General features: G+C 40.5%; 2 protein-coding genes across 2 annotated transcripts; one reads left to right on the top strand and one right to left on the bottom strand.

Moving 5' to 3' along the window:
• Nucleotides 1-344: 344 nt before the first annotated feature.
• On the bottom strand, nt 345-3873 carry LOC103510993 (CAAX prenyl protease 1 homolog; the record flags this gene model as incomplete). Its single annotated transcript, XM_008475701.2, is given in 6 exon segments — nt 345-555; nt 1531-1829; nt 2057-2298; nt 2680-2865; nt 3012-3304; nt 3697-3873. Coding segments are annotated over 5 exon segments (1178 nt in total), but the record flags the coding sequence as incomplete, so codon positions are not given.
• A 152-nt stretch (nt 3874-4025) lies between these two features.
• On the top strand, nt 4026-6065 carry LOC103510983 (40S ribosomal protein S23). Its single transcript, XM_008475691.3, has 4 exons — nt 4026-4142; nt 4354-4513; nt 5105-5289; nt 5928-6065. Exons 1-4 carry the CDS (start codon nt 4139-4141, stop codon nt 6008-6010), a joined length of 432 nt encoding a protein of 143 aa, XP_008473913.1. The 5' UTR covers nt 4026-4138; the 3' UTR covers nt 6011-6065.
• Nucleotides 6066-14957: the final 8892 nt, after the last annotated feature.

Genomic DNA, 14957 nt, shown 5'->3' with positions numbered 1-14957 from the left:
AAGATCGGTAACTATGAATTTTAACTATGGGTTGTAAGGAAAACGAAATATACTTCTAAATTTGTTTTCGTTCCGTTTTCTATATTGATACCCGCAATAATATGTATTAGTTTCACCGACCAATCTTTCACAAGGGTCATAAACTCATAGCGTGCCTGCTCGTAAGCGCTATGCGTCGCGGGTTTCGATTTCCGGACGAGGGGAGAAAAAAAACATGGCCTATGCATCCCACAAACATAATACATATATGACTTTGACGCGCTATGGCCAAACTATAAGGTTATGCTGTTTCATAAGTTGTTTCTCCTTCAATAATATAATAAAATTACTGTCACTATACTCACTCATGGGCCAGAACTGCAAGCACCTCCTCCGTGTCACACCCTTTCTTGTTTGCCCCCTCGGTTGAGATCAATGGTTCCGAGTCTCCTGACTTATCCTTCTTGTCGGCATTCAGAGGAACATAGTCCTTCAGCAGAGTATCAAACAGGACAATGCGTTTGTTCTTGAAGAAACCGTAGAAGTATGCATTGCTATGCTCAGACCTTTTCGAACCTGGTGACGAGGAATTTTTTACAAGAGTTCAATGAAAGTTGTAAGAAAAATTAAAATAAATTTGCTTGGACCATGTGTCGGCGCCACCTAATATTGCGCGCGATTTGTCCGCGTAGGTCCTTCTTCAAACTTCAAATGCTCCTCAGATTGTGCACTGCATCTACAATTGAACCTAAATACTTGCAATATAGGTACTTTAAGGGCCGAATGCACAGTCGTACCTTAATGATTAGGGATTCTTTTTAGTGCTTTCCTAAAATATGAAAACTGTCCTAATTTTTTTGCATTCCAGTGTATATCGTATCCATAGCAACCAAAAATCAATCGAAACTGGTCGATAGCAAATGAACGCGATTAGTATCCAAATAAAAGAGAAGAAAATTTAGAAATTATTTTTTTCATTTCTGAGCTGTCAATGTGAATCTGACCAAGTGAACAATGTAATTTTAGTTTTTCTTGTATATTTTCTTAATTAATTGATCATAAAATGAAGTTGTTAGTAATAGGAAAACCTTTTTTAAACAAAAATTGATAGGTGAAAAATCGAAAGTGGCCGATGACAAACGCCATTAGCCATTAGTATTAAAACAGAAGAAAATAAACAACATAGGAAAATGGATACCTTAAGGAAATAGGAAATCTTAAGGAAAAAGGGAACCTAAATCATTTAGGAACGACTGTGCATTCTGCCCTAAGTCGTTTTGATATCAATTTTAATTAGGGTACCTAACTGTAACCTTTCACCTCAGATCTAATTAAAAAAATACTGGATACCTACCAACCAATATATCTCCCATTTTTGTCTATTTTTCCTCTTCTTGATTTCTCTTAGTGCCCACAAATTATTTATTATTATTTTCCTCAATTAATTCTACCTAGGTATGTAAAACGAAATTAATAATAATAAAAAAGGTTCGTATCATACAACATATTTTTCCTCTAGACAACACAGGTACTTGGTCATAAATACTTTACCTTCAACAACATAGAGTTTCTTCAGAGGGAATTTGACACTGGCACTCAGCTGTTCAATGCGGGACTTGAGTTCTCCGTCAGGCAGTGGTGTATACTTATCAAACAGCGGAGCAATGAATTCCGGATAGATGGTCATTAGGAACAGTGACATGAGAATAATGAATACCCACAGGTAGAGGAAAACCATGTTCCCACCCACTTGGATAATGTACACAACAGCACCGGTCAGTGGAATGGACAGGATGAGGCTTACAATGAAACTCTTGATTTGATCCTTAACAAAGAACCCGTACGTCTGGAAATCAAGGTGAAGGAACAAGGGTTAGGAGTTAAGCAGCAAAGAATGCCTTCAGCATTGACCACTGTCCAGGCAGATCAACTGCCCAGACCTTCCAACCATCCTGGACCCGACAGCCTTATGGACCAATCCTGTAGAGGTGGCACAGCTCCTGGGCCTGGAAACGGAGATGTAGTTGCCAACATTAACAACAACAGCATTGACCACATATTAAGGCTAGAGTGAGGCCTTATGCTCAACTCTAAGATCTGTGTTTTATACTGGAGCTCCATGTCGTTCCATCGCTCCACTTTCACGTCAAACTCTTCCTGTTTCATAGCCATTCTATGTGCACTCTTCTCTTCTAGCATGGCTATCGTGTCTTTGTATTTGGTGTCTAGAATTGTGAGCTGATGCTCGTAGATCATGGTGGCATGTTTCAGGGATAGCTCCAGGGTTTTCTTTTCTGCGAGCAGGTCCTTGTTTTGTACCTGAAAAAGAACGTGGTTTATCTTACTAGAAAACTCATCATCATTCCTCCATACGTATTTTGATAAAATTTGACGTTTTCTTTACCCACAGCGATTGTAATACCGGGTCAACCGTCTGGAATACCAAACCCGGATTTCATGACAAGTAAGGGCGCTGTACCCATCATTGAACCAACCCTGACCATTTATCTGACATAATTCGTTCGATTGAAGTTTCAAGTACCTACTAATTTGCGTGAGATTTCTGATTTTCTCTACTGTATTAATCGGATCTCTATCGGTTACCTTTTATCACTAACCTGAGTTTCTTCCCCGTCCTCCACCGTCTCTCCATACCCACCCACATCATCTCTCTGTACCCCAGCCAGCTTCTGTATCAACCTGACGAAGCGGTTTGGGTTTGGTCGCTACCTGGGCTTCGCTGTTACGACGGGTGGATCCGCCGCCTAAATTGGTGGTTTCTGAACGGCCTCCCAAATTGGCGGTTGTTTCTTGACGTGCTCCCAAACTGCCAGTTGTTTCTGGCCGAGCCCCAAAACTGGAACCTGCCAAATTCACAGCTGTTTCCTGACGGCCGCTCAGATTTGAAGCTGCTCAAGTAATCATACCTTTTATTTGTTCAATGTTTTGTCTTGTCCTAATGAATGAAATTAATAACAAATTATTCAAATCATTTTTTTAGTTAATTAATTTTATATGTATTTAAAACTTACCGTATTCATAACATTGGACACTGTTTCTTTGAACATGGAGAACACATTCTTGTCCAAAGAATATCTTCGGGATTTCTCAAAAGATTCCGCATCCATACCATGGGCAATCTGATGTGGAACGATGGTAGTTTCATGATAAACTCTCCGTTGTCGTATTGACAGATAAAATTCAAACAGGAACACAATCCAGCTGAATCCTATGATGCCATAGAAGATTTGAAACTCTAACGTGAACTCCATCTTGAGGTTCACAGCCCAATACTAAATTGAGATCTAATTGGGTGGAATTCAATCTGAAAATAATAAATGCCAAGCACACAACCATTTCAAAGCAGGTTCTTAGAATCCATGTTTATCCAGGACTGTAAAATTTAAGCTCTGAGATTCAAGTGTTGTGGGAGCTCTCTGTTTATCATTTCATCGTACATGGGGAACTACCTGTTTATCACGGTTTCATCATTCATTTTCAGTAGCCCTATAGGTAGTCCCTCTTTCACCCTCAGAGCAATCAACTGCGGTTAGCTTTCACCAGTATTGGGGACTACTTGAGTAACTGGGAACCCTACTTCAAACCAATGCAATGGGTAGTGATTGGGAAAGCAATATGGAAATGTCCTTCTCCTACCGGCAGCGGCGTTTAACCCCTGCCCAGAAATCTCCCCCATGTCTTTTCATCAATATTTACCTGGCGAATGAGCGAGTCTACGATAAGTCTAGGCACATTCTGAAGAACAAATTCACTAGAATAAATTGAAAATTATCTACGAGAGTGTGGAATTACCGGAAAAAAAGAGAAAATCGAGGAAAATCTGCAACCTACTGGAAAATCCGGAAAACCCACAACTCCGAAATCCCAAATCTCGAAAATGATGTGTGTGAAGCTAGTAAAATATAAATAATCACCCAGCAACCACAAACTTCTGCGGATCCGCCACTGGTTTTGAAAAAGATTCGTTTACACGAACCGTGCAACGATCGCTCCATTTTTCTCTGTTGATTTCATTTTCGCTGTTTCTCGTGGTAAATTCAACGAGCACAAAAATAATCAAAACAAATTTCAAAAATCGTGCACTCTTTTCACCGTGCAGTCGTGGTTGCAGAGGTTTTTCCTGTAAAAATCTTCAAAAATGGGTAAGTTTTACTTTAAAACCTTGCTAATAGATGCTCTTTTCGTATTCTACACATTATAACGTGTCCAGCAGCATAATTAGGACGATTTTTAACCGTTCCTCAGGGGTCTAGTTCTGTCAAAGTCCATCTGGCTATTGTCTATACCTCAAACCTGTCCCCATCTCCCTTGCGCTTTCCTATAACAATCGAAATTTACCTTATTTTCTTCCAGGTAAACCCCGTGGTATTCGTACTGCACGTAAGCACGTCAACAACAGAAGAGTACAAAGATGGGCTGACAAAGACTACAAAAAAGCTCACTTGGGAACAAGATGGAAGGCCAATCCTTTCGGAGGTGCCTCTCACGCTAAAGGAATTGTTTTGGAAAAAGTGTAAGTTAATCCTTGATAGATTCATCTGTACAGTCTTTGAGCTTCGTGCATCGCCTAACACCTTACTCAAGCCTCACTCCGAGGCTTAGGTGTAGGGTCAAACAGCCTTGAAGGTTGTGTTAACCTTCTTCAAATTAGCTTTGTACATGTTTATTTAAAATCAATAGTAACAGTTTAACATTAATTAACCTGCAGATGCAGTCCTTGAATTATGGTGGATCAAATCAATGGTTTTTGGTATTTTTATCGATACCTATCAATAATTTCAACCTCCTCCATGTATACTACTGCCGTGCTTAGTGAAAACGCCGTATGACAAAAAAAAGATTTTTGGTTTTTGCTGCCAAATGGTTCCTATGCTCCTAAATTTTGATCCTATATTTTTCTTTCTTTATCCTAAAGCCCATAACGACTAAAACATTTTGCCGTATGTCTAAAACATATGTTTGCTGTATAGATTGAATTCTTTAAACTCAATTTCCCAAAAGTAGGGTTTTTTGACATACAGTGTTTTTGCTTAGCACTATAGTATAGTATAACCTCCATGTACCCATATCTTTTGTTAACAAGTTCCTTTCTGTTTCATTGCAGTGGTGTAGAAGCTAAGCAGCCTAACTCTGCCATCCGAAAGTGTGTCCGAGTACAGTTGATTAAAAACGGAAAGAAAATCACAGCTTTTGTACCCCGGGATGGTTGTCTGAACTACATTGAAGAAAATGACGAAGTATTGGTAGCTGGATTTGGTCGTAAAGGTCACGCTGTTGGAGATATTCCCGGTAAGTGTTGGATTTCTTTGTTGAGAAGATTTCTCTTATTTGAAGTCTGGTAACTTCAAAAAGCTGGAATGTTTTCAATGATCCTTTGTCTTCTATTCAATCACCATTGTGACATTCTACTTCCCTATATTGTTGTTCCAATCTGTCACATCTAATAGATAGTAAATTTAATTAAAAATAAAAGAGAACATCAGGATAGTAATTAAAATGCTGTCAAATACTTTGGTAATGTCATTTTCTATTTCTTTGTTGAGAAGATTTCTCTTATTTGAAGTCTGGTAACTTCAAAAAGCTGGAATGTTTTCAATGATCCTTTGTCTTCTATTCAGTCACCATTGTGACATTCTACTTCCCTATATTGTTGTTCCAATCTGTCACATCTAGATTGTAAATTTAATTAATAATAAGAGAGAACATCAGGATAGTAATTAAAATGCTGTAAAATACTTTGGTAATGTCATTTTCTTATACTTTCAAGAAAAGAAGTTCTTCATATATGGCAGAAGTACATACCTAAGTAGTTTTTTTTCTGCAGAGCTGGAATGATCAATGTAATTTCAACTTTTCTGGCTCTCAGTTATGAAATCTATCACATCACTTTTTGCTCATACCCTCTTTTGCCTTTGTTCTGTTCACAGGAGTAAGATTCAAGGTAGTCAAAGTTGCCAATGTGTCCCTGTTAGCCCTATACAAAGAAAAGAAAGAAAGACCCAGATCGTAATGTGTATGTTTTTGTATTATTAAATTTTGGACCTTTTTGTTTACAAAAGACCCAATTTGGCACTTCAATCATTTTCAATGTCCTTTTCAGCCCGTAGTCTTGTAATTATGCTTCTTGGGTCAATGATTGTCTGAAATCATAGAATAATGGGTAGTAAATGGTAAATAATAGGACATCAGTGGTATTACAGAATCTGTATCAGCCGGTTCATACAATCACTCTGCTGTCGAATCATCGTGTTGATCAACCGCGTCTGATCCTGAACCATGCGGTTGTACGATTTGATATCGATGACCGATCCAACGCTTCGCTGGAGATCTTGGATCAGATGGTCATCCAAATCTTCCGGTGGCATTTCTTTCAGCGGTTCTTGACGATCCTGAACCATGCGGTTGTACGATTTGATATCGATGACCGATCCAACGCTTCGCTGGAGATCTTGGATCAGATGGTCATCCGAATCTTCCGGTGACATTTCTTTCAGCGGTTCTTGATCCGCTGGCTCCTGTTTGTTTTGATCTGGTTCTATGGAGTTTGTTTGATCCGTGCTTTCGAATTGCGGTGGGTTTGCTGTAACGCCTGGCATCGTCTCTTGAAGTTTGACTTGGGATGTGGCGTTTGGTTTCGAGTCAGCAGCGATGTTGATAGGCTGTTGTTTGAGATCTGAAAGTAAATATTAAACTGTCGAGATGACGGGACTGTATTTTTCCTCATTCGTCTAATTAGTTTCCCTCTGTAAATAACGTTAAAAAAAGCACTATACCTACCTACCTGTACCTACTATGCAATAGTCAGTTTGTACACAATGCTCAGTGAACGTAGAACTCCGGAACAGGGCTCTTACGGGAACCCTATTGACACTTCAGTATTCTTCTTCCTAGCCTTTTTTTTTTAAGATGAGTGTTCCACCGCCGTTTTTATTTCGTAGCAATGGAACAACTGCTACAATAGACGCTTGTGGCCTGTGTCGTAAAAACGGCGGGTAAACCCTCATCTTTTAAAAAAAAAAAAAAAAAAATATGAGGATAAAATTCCATACCTCGGCTGGGATTGAACCCACGCCCTCCTATTTACCAGGCGAGCGCCTAGACCACTACACCACCGAGGCAGGTGGTGTACCAGGTCAATATGGAGCTTCACAAATTTACCGAGGCATCCATCAAGATGGAAAGGAATTAGGTAGTTGGAATTTATTTCCGTCAGTCTAGTTCGTTTCAAAAGTAGCGCGTCTGCCATGTAAGCGCTAGATCGCCAGTTCGATTTCTCGCCCGGGGCGGACTTTATCCTAAACAGATAGGGTTCGTTCTCAGAACGGCTGGCTTTCTCCTATCCTTCCTTCATTCTCTCACCGCTTTCGGCACGATAAGACTTCCTTTGGTTCAGTTCCCTCTCTCAAACCTCTTAAAATAAAAATAACGAACTAATTCCTTTGGCCCAAAACAGGAGCGGAGAGTATTAAGGAGCATAGATCTTTTTGCTCTCCGTTCAGTGCGGTCTTTCTTCTTTTTTTTTACCACCTGACTTTTGCGATATTCCATCAACTTACACGTATCAGTTTCTCCGCCATTCTCTCCCGTAGTGTGACCTCTTGTTCCAAATCCATCAGCCTCGCCTTCTCATCCTGCAGTTTCTCCTTCGTGTCTCTCACGCTGGCTATGGTCGCTTTGGCTACTTGCATCATGGACTCCGCCTCTGCTTTGGACTGGATGAGGTCTACGCCACTGTTCATCTTGAGGAGGACGTCGATTTTGGACTTCTCCGTCGCCAGTTTCAGCCGTTCGACGCCCAACGCTTCCTGGTCGTTTTGAAGATGGTCGCGCATTTTCTGGAAAATAAGTGAAATATCTAAGTTGCCAATGTGTCCCTGTTAGCCCTATACAAAGAAAAGAAAGAAAGACCCAGATCGGAATGTGTATGTTTTTGTATTATTTGTGTATGTTTTTGTATTAGTCGGCGGCCGGCGAAAAAAGTTGTCTTTATTTTTTGCATCGATCGAGGGTCGTCGACTATGTATGTGTAGACTGGGCCGCCTTAGGACTTTTCTTGGTGAGTTCTATCTCGTTTGTTTTTTATTAGGTAGTGTCTCTTCGGGAATCGAATCCGGGACCTTCTGCATTGCAAGTAAACATGTTACCAGTGGACCAACCGTGCCCCTACTTAATTATAGTACTAGAGTACTTTTCTTAGATTGTCGAAGTTGGAATTTAGTCCTTAGCTCATCAGTTTGGTCCCTTAATCCCAATGAATTTTACAAAGAAAACAGTTCTTACCTCAAGTTGCTCCCTCATTTTCTTCACCTGCTCCCTCTCCTTGCTCATTTCTCCTCACCAAAATACTGTCCACCTTGAGCGAAGACCTTCGCGACCCTCTCGCCAGGCCAGGGTCTATGAGGTTCTCCTTAATTTGAACACCCCGAGCAAACCCGCCACCCAAATCATCCTCCTTGTCCGATCCGAAGTCCAAATCCAGCGATTTATATTCCTGACGAAGCGGTTTGGGTTTGGTCGCTACCTGGGCTTCGCTGTTACGACGGGTGGATCCGCCGCCTAAATTGGTGGTTTCTGAACGAATGCCCAAATTGGAGGTCTTTTCCTGACGTCCTCCCAAAGTGGCGGTTGTTTCTGTACGTGCCCCTAAATTGGAGATCGTTTCTTGATGTACCCCCAAATTGGAGGTCATTTCCTGACGTGCCCCCAGATTGGAGGCCGTTTCTGGTCTTCCCAAATTTCCGCCAGCCTTTTTCTGCGGACTAGGACTGTCCTTGAGGCCCAACCAATCGGATGCGTTAGAAGAGGCGGTGGCGGGTTTCTGGTTCGGTTTGGAAACACTAGGGGCGCTTGTGTCGTCGAGGCCGAAAATGTTGGCGATCTTCCGCGAGTGATCTTCTTTGGTTAGCTTGGTGGTGCTGAAAAAAAAATGGGTGGGGCACTCTATGTAAGCAGGTAAGTAGATGGGTATTGTACTCTATGTAGGTAGGTATTTACCGATGACGAAGCTTCTGCACTATTTTGTGGGTCATGTAAGCCAATCCGAGACCGAAGACGAATCTTTTTGATCTGGTTTAATGCGTCCACAGGTCTTAGATAGGTACTCAATTTCACATGGTAATATTACTTAATCGAGTAGATAACTTAAGTTACCTACTCGATTGTCCTCACGGAATCGCATCCCCAAGCACTGTTGGCTGTCGGGAATCGAATCTGGGACCTCCGGTGTGCAAACCCAGCTAGGATGATATCGAGTATCGACTCAGTCACGGACTTTGGTGGAGTGTTCTCGTCTCGTACGGTGTATATTTACACGGTGTACCTACAGTTGCTACTTTTTTATTATTATTGCTTTGATACCAGTGGTATGATAAAATTAACAACGAAACCATCCTGAGAATGATAGGAAAACCAAAGTTTGAACTGCTGGACATCGTCAAAGGAAATTAAGATATGCGGGACACATTCTAAGAGGATCCAGTGGCGCTCTCCTGTTCAACATTATTGATGGAGTTATTCCTGGAAGAAGAAAACGAGGCAGACCAAGGAGACTGTGGGAAGAAGATATCCTGGAATGGCTGAGGCTAGGCACACATGAAGAACTCAAACATCTAGCAGCAGATCGAGACTCATACAGAGCTGCGGTATCATCAGTTTTGGCAACCAACGCTCACGTTGTCGCCCATCAATGAATTAATGAATGATACTAAGTGCTGAAGTTTGACAAAGTGTACCTACCACTAACATGCTTAACTCTTACCTGGGCTTGGGGGTGTTGGAGATTCCATAGAATTCATCATCCAGAGAAATGTCACCAAGTGGGTCCGATAGATCTTTTTCCGTCTCCTAGATGGGAAAACAGTTATGAGTAGAGGTATCAATAAATTTATTCATGCTAACCTGGTTAATTAACTAGGTATTATCTGCACTATTTTGTGGGTCATGTAAGCCAATCCGAGACCGAAGACGAATCTTTTTGATCTGGTTTAATGCGTCCACAGGTCTTAGATAGGTACTCAATTTCACATGGTAATATTACTTAATCGAGTAGATAACTTAAGTTACCTACTCGATTGTCCTCACGGAATCGCATCCCCAAGCACTGTTGGCTGTCGGGAATCGAATCTGGGACCTCCGGTGTGCAAACCCAGCTAGGATGATATCGAGTATCGACTCAGTCACGGACTTTGGTGGAGTGTTCTCGTCTCGTACGGTGTATATTTACACGGTGTACCTACAGTTGCTACTTTTTTATTATTATTGCTTTGATACCAGTGGTATGATAAAATTAACAACGAAACCATCCTGAGAATGATAGGAAAACCAAAGTTTGAACTGCTGGACATCGTCAAAGGAAATTAAGATATGCGGGACACATTCTAAGAGGATCCAGTGGCGCTCTCCTGTTCAACATTTCTGCACTATTTGTGGGTCATGTAAGCCAATCCGAGACCGAAGACGAATCTTTTTGATCTGGTTTAATGCGTCCACAGGTCTTAGATACTCAATTTCACATGGTAATATTACTTAATCGAGTAGGTAACCCTATACTCGATTGTCCTCACGGAATCGCATCCCGAAGCACTGTTGGCTGTCGGGAATCGAATCTGGGACCTCCGGTGTGCAAACCCAGCTAGGATGATATCGAGTATCGACTCAGTCACGGACTTTGGTGGAGTGTTCTCGTCTCGTACGGTGTATATTTACACGGTGTACCTACAGTCGCTACTTTTCATTATTATTGCTTTGATACTTATAGAAATGCACATAGCGACCGGTGCCAGCAGTAAGCGCTAGGTCGTGGGTTCGATTCCCGCCCCGGGCGGTTTTTATCCTAAACAGATAAGGTTCGTTCTTGGAACGGCTGGCTTTCTCCTATCCGGGACCGTGTAAAACAAAATTTTGTTCAATTGATTCTGTTTAGACAGGACAGTATGAATATATATAAAAAAAAAAAATCATGACGAAAAATTCCTATCTAATCTAAATCTAAATTTCATTTCCAGCTGAGCCGAAAACTGAAGATATCACCGAACCAGTTTCACAATTTGAAAACGGTTCTCCTGGTGGAGTTGAACACGGGTCAGTTTAACCGGAGTCAAAGCCGGAGTGAGCCAGAACAGGGAGTGATCAATTATATCCTAGCCAAGCGATGGAGTATTATGCCATGACCGAGCACCGGGGATCAAATGTAACGATCTCTTTTTCCTCTTTAATATGAGGAAGCAGAAAATGTCATTTTCTGTTTTTCATCAAAGAAAGGAATAAGTTTGTATTAACTTGTTTGTTGGGACACACACTTGGTAAAACAATTCAAACACTAAAAATTATTTTGGGTGAGTAAAAACACTTGCTTTATGTTTTACGTTTATTTTCATTATTTACAGATGATTATTTGTTGGTACACACACTTGGTAAAACAATTCAAACACTAAAAATGATTTTGGGTGAGTAAAAACACTTGGCTTTATGTTTTACGAATATTTTTATTAAATTACAGATTGGATCCATTTCGGCTGTTACGCCATCATCAGTGTATTATTACTAACTAAATCTTAATCTGGATTTCTAGATTAAGATTTAGTTAGTAATAATACTCTGATGATGGCGTAAGCGTAACAGCCGAAATGGATCCATCTGTAATTTAATAAAAATATACGTAAAACATAAAGCCAAGTGTTTTTACTCACCCAAAATCATTTTTGGTATTTTAAAAATATTTAATTTTTGTCAAATACTCAAAATGATACATGTCAAGTTTTTATTCCGTATTTCAATCACCCTTGTTCTGACTGCTGCAGTACCACGGAACATCGATTATTTTGGTTTTGACAGTCCAGTAAATGCCATACACGAAACCTCCTACCAGTTCAACTATGATCAAATTCAGGAGTATCTTATCCCACAGTCCGCCTTTTATGTGAATAGGAATCCCATTGTCCTCCTGGAAAAAAGTACCAACGGGGTTTATACGCGACCTGGAAAAGTTGTGGAATATGAAAGTCGCCCGAAAAGTCGTGGAATCATTCCGGGAAAAGCGTAAACCCTGACCAAATCTCGTAGCAGTTGTTCAATAGAGAGCACATTGGAACGAAGTGTATTCTAAATTATTTTAGTAAGGTCGGGGGCCACAAAGTGAGTTTAAACTCGGTTCTAGCGATCTGATTGGCTGAAATTTTTGGAATTTTTTGAAATCAACCAATCCATCGATTATTTTGGTTTTGACAGTCCAGTAAATGCCATACACGAAACCTCCTACCAGTTCAACTATGATCAAATTCAGGAGTATCTTGTCCCACAGTCCGCCTTTCAAGTGAATAGGAATCCCATTGTCCTCCTGGAAAAAAGTACCAACGGGGCTTATACGCGACCTGGAAAAGTTGTGGAACATGCAAGTCGCCCAAAAAGTCATGGAATCATTCCGGGAAAAGCGTAAACCCTGACCAAATCTCAGTGAATTCAGAATCCAATGCAAGTTTAATAGACATGTTGGCATTTGCCACTAGAAAACAACTGTCAGAAGATGTGTCCAATAAATTGCTAGACACTCTGGTTGAAAGGAATAATATTGAATACACTGAGAGAGTTTCTGGTCTTCCCAAATTTCCGCCAGCCTTTTTCTGCGGACTAGGACTGTCCTTGAGGCCCAACCAATCGGATGCGTTAGAAGAGGTGGTGGTGGGTTTCTGGTTCGGTTTGGAAACACTAGGGGCGTTCGTGTCGTCCAGCCCGAAAATGTTGGCGATCTTCCGCGAGTGATCTTCTTTGGTCAGCTTGGTGGTGCTGAAAAAAATGGGAGGGGCACTCTATGTAAGTAGGTAAGTAGATGATGTGGATTTCTCAGAATTTGAACCGTTTCAGTTTTGATGACATTGAAGGATTGGTGGGGAAATTGATCAACAAATATGTCTGGGTGGACGATATATTCTATCACGAAATATTTTTGAACAGTGTGATCGATTATTTGATAGAGAATCAGCACAGTTTCAATACCTGTACGTACATTCTCAAGAAATTGGCTCGAATCGTAAGTATCTTTTATTTTTCTCATTTGAAGACTCATTCTTCTGGTTGATTTTTCATTTAATTTGATTGATTTTAGTCCTGCTGGTTTGTTTTTCTAATCGTACACATTTCAAGCTGACTTGTGTGTAAAATCCTTGTGTTATTAACACATTTAGGTCAGCATATCAGGTAAAGTTCCACATTCAAATAATTTCTTTCTGATTTTTTCCAGCACTTTGTTAGCAAGCCACTATTGGAGCACATGGCTAGGAAAGCGTATGAAAATCCTGTCCAGTTAGAAAAGATCAACCCAGGAGCTCTCGTGTATTCTAAATTATTTTAGTAAGGTCGGGGGCCACAAAGTGAGTTTAAACTCGGTTCTAGCGATCTGATTGGCTGAAATTTTTTTAAAATCAACCAATTAGATTGCTTAATCCGAGGTTAATCCAAATACGTTCACTTGTGGCCTCCGGCCATAAGTACCGTGATAACTATTGAACAGACTGTGCAGTCCGCCATTTCTTAAAAATGATCTCTTTTATTTGTGTCCATAAATATTTGAGTGAATTCAGAATCCAATGCAAGTTTAATAGACATGTTGGCATTTGCCACTAGAAAACAACTGTCAGAAGATGTGTCCAATAAATTGATAGACACTCTGGTTGAAAGGAATAATATTGAATACACTGAGAGGAATGCTAAGAGCATTGTCATGTCTATTGCAAACTGCAAAGTTCTCAACTCCGTACATGGAATTCTTCTCAAACGAACACTCATGTGGATTTCTCAGAATTTGAACCGTTTCAGTTTTGATGACATTGAAGGATTGGTGGGAAAATTGATCAACAAATATGTCTGGGTGGATGATATATTCTATCACGAAATATTTTTGAACAGTGTGATTGATTATTTGATAGAGAATCAGCACAGTTTCAATACCTGTACGTACATTCTCAAGAAATTGGCTCGGATTGTAAGTATCTTTTATTTTTCTCATTTGAAGACTCATTCTTCTGGTTGATTTTTCATTTAATTTGATTAATTTTAGTCCTGTTGGTTTGTTTTTCTAATCGTACACATTACAAGCTGACTTGTGTGTAAAATCCTTGTGTTATTAACACATTTATAGGTCAGCATACCAGTTAAAGTTTCATATTCAAATAATTTCTTTCTGATTTTTTCCAGCACTTCGTTAGCAAGCCACTATTGGAGCACATGGCGAGAAAAGCATATGAAAATCCTGTCCAGTTAGAAAAAATAAACCCTGGAGCCAGTATCTCCTTTGTGGCCTCTCTATCTGATGGGAATTACAAGCCCCCACATTGGGAGCTTATACAGACCTATATCCTACATAACTTTGAGAACACGTTCATGACCAGTGTAAGTATTGGTGATACCTTCTACCAGGGCCGTATTCAGCTCACTTTTCTACTTTACTATAGGCGAGTCTCCGAAAATTTGGAGCCACCCCCTCGACAAAATCCTGGATATAGCCCTGCCTTCTACCTATTTACAAGAAAAAGAATTAAAAATGACAACTGATTAAGTTAATACCGTGTCGCATGGCAACTCTGTATCCCAGCAGTACATTAAAAACATTTTAATTGCTTCCCTCAGCCAGTCTAGCTAGCTTGGAGGGTAGCGCGTCTGCCTTGTAAGCGCTAGGCCGCGGGTTCGATTCCCGCCCAGCGCGGATTTCATCCTGAAGGGATAATGTTCGTTCTCGGAACGGCTGGCTTTTTTCTATCCTGTCCTTCTGTCTTCGATTTGGGGTTGAGGAAGATAAGACCTCTTGAAAAATAAAAATAAATAAAAAAACTTGCTCTATTTTCCAGGATAAATTGGAACTGCCCTGGTTGAAAATCGCTCTCGAGTTTGCCTCGCTAGATGTGTACCCGCCTTTCCTGTACGATAAAATATTTGACTCACATTTCCTCGACAAATACGTCCGGGAA

This window comes from Diaphorina citri, unplaced genomic scaffold (genome assembly GCF_000475195.1).
Source record: "Diaphorina citri unplaced genomic scaffold, Diaci psyllid genome assembly version 1.1 scaffold662, whole genome shotgun sequence".
Lineage (NCBI taxonomy): Eukaryota > Metazoa > Arthropoda > Insecta > Hemiptera > Psyllidae > Diaphorina > Diaphorina citri.
This window is presented reverse-complemented; position numbering and strand designations above follow the sequence as displayed.

Bases quoted from the DNA above. Each gene is read 5' to 3' on its own strand.
- LOC103510983 (XM_008475691.3), top strand. The intron at 4,514-5,104 runs GTAAGTTAATCC...GTTTCATTGCAG, and splicing joins GGAATTGTTTTGGAAAAAGT to TGGTGTAGAAGCTAAGCAGC. The intron at 5,290-5,927 runs GTAAGTGTTGGA...TTCTGTTCACAG, and splicing joins CGCTGTTGGAGATATTCCCG to GAGTAAGATTCAAGGTAGTC.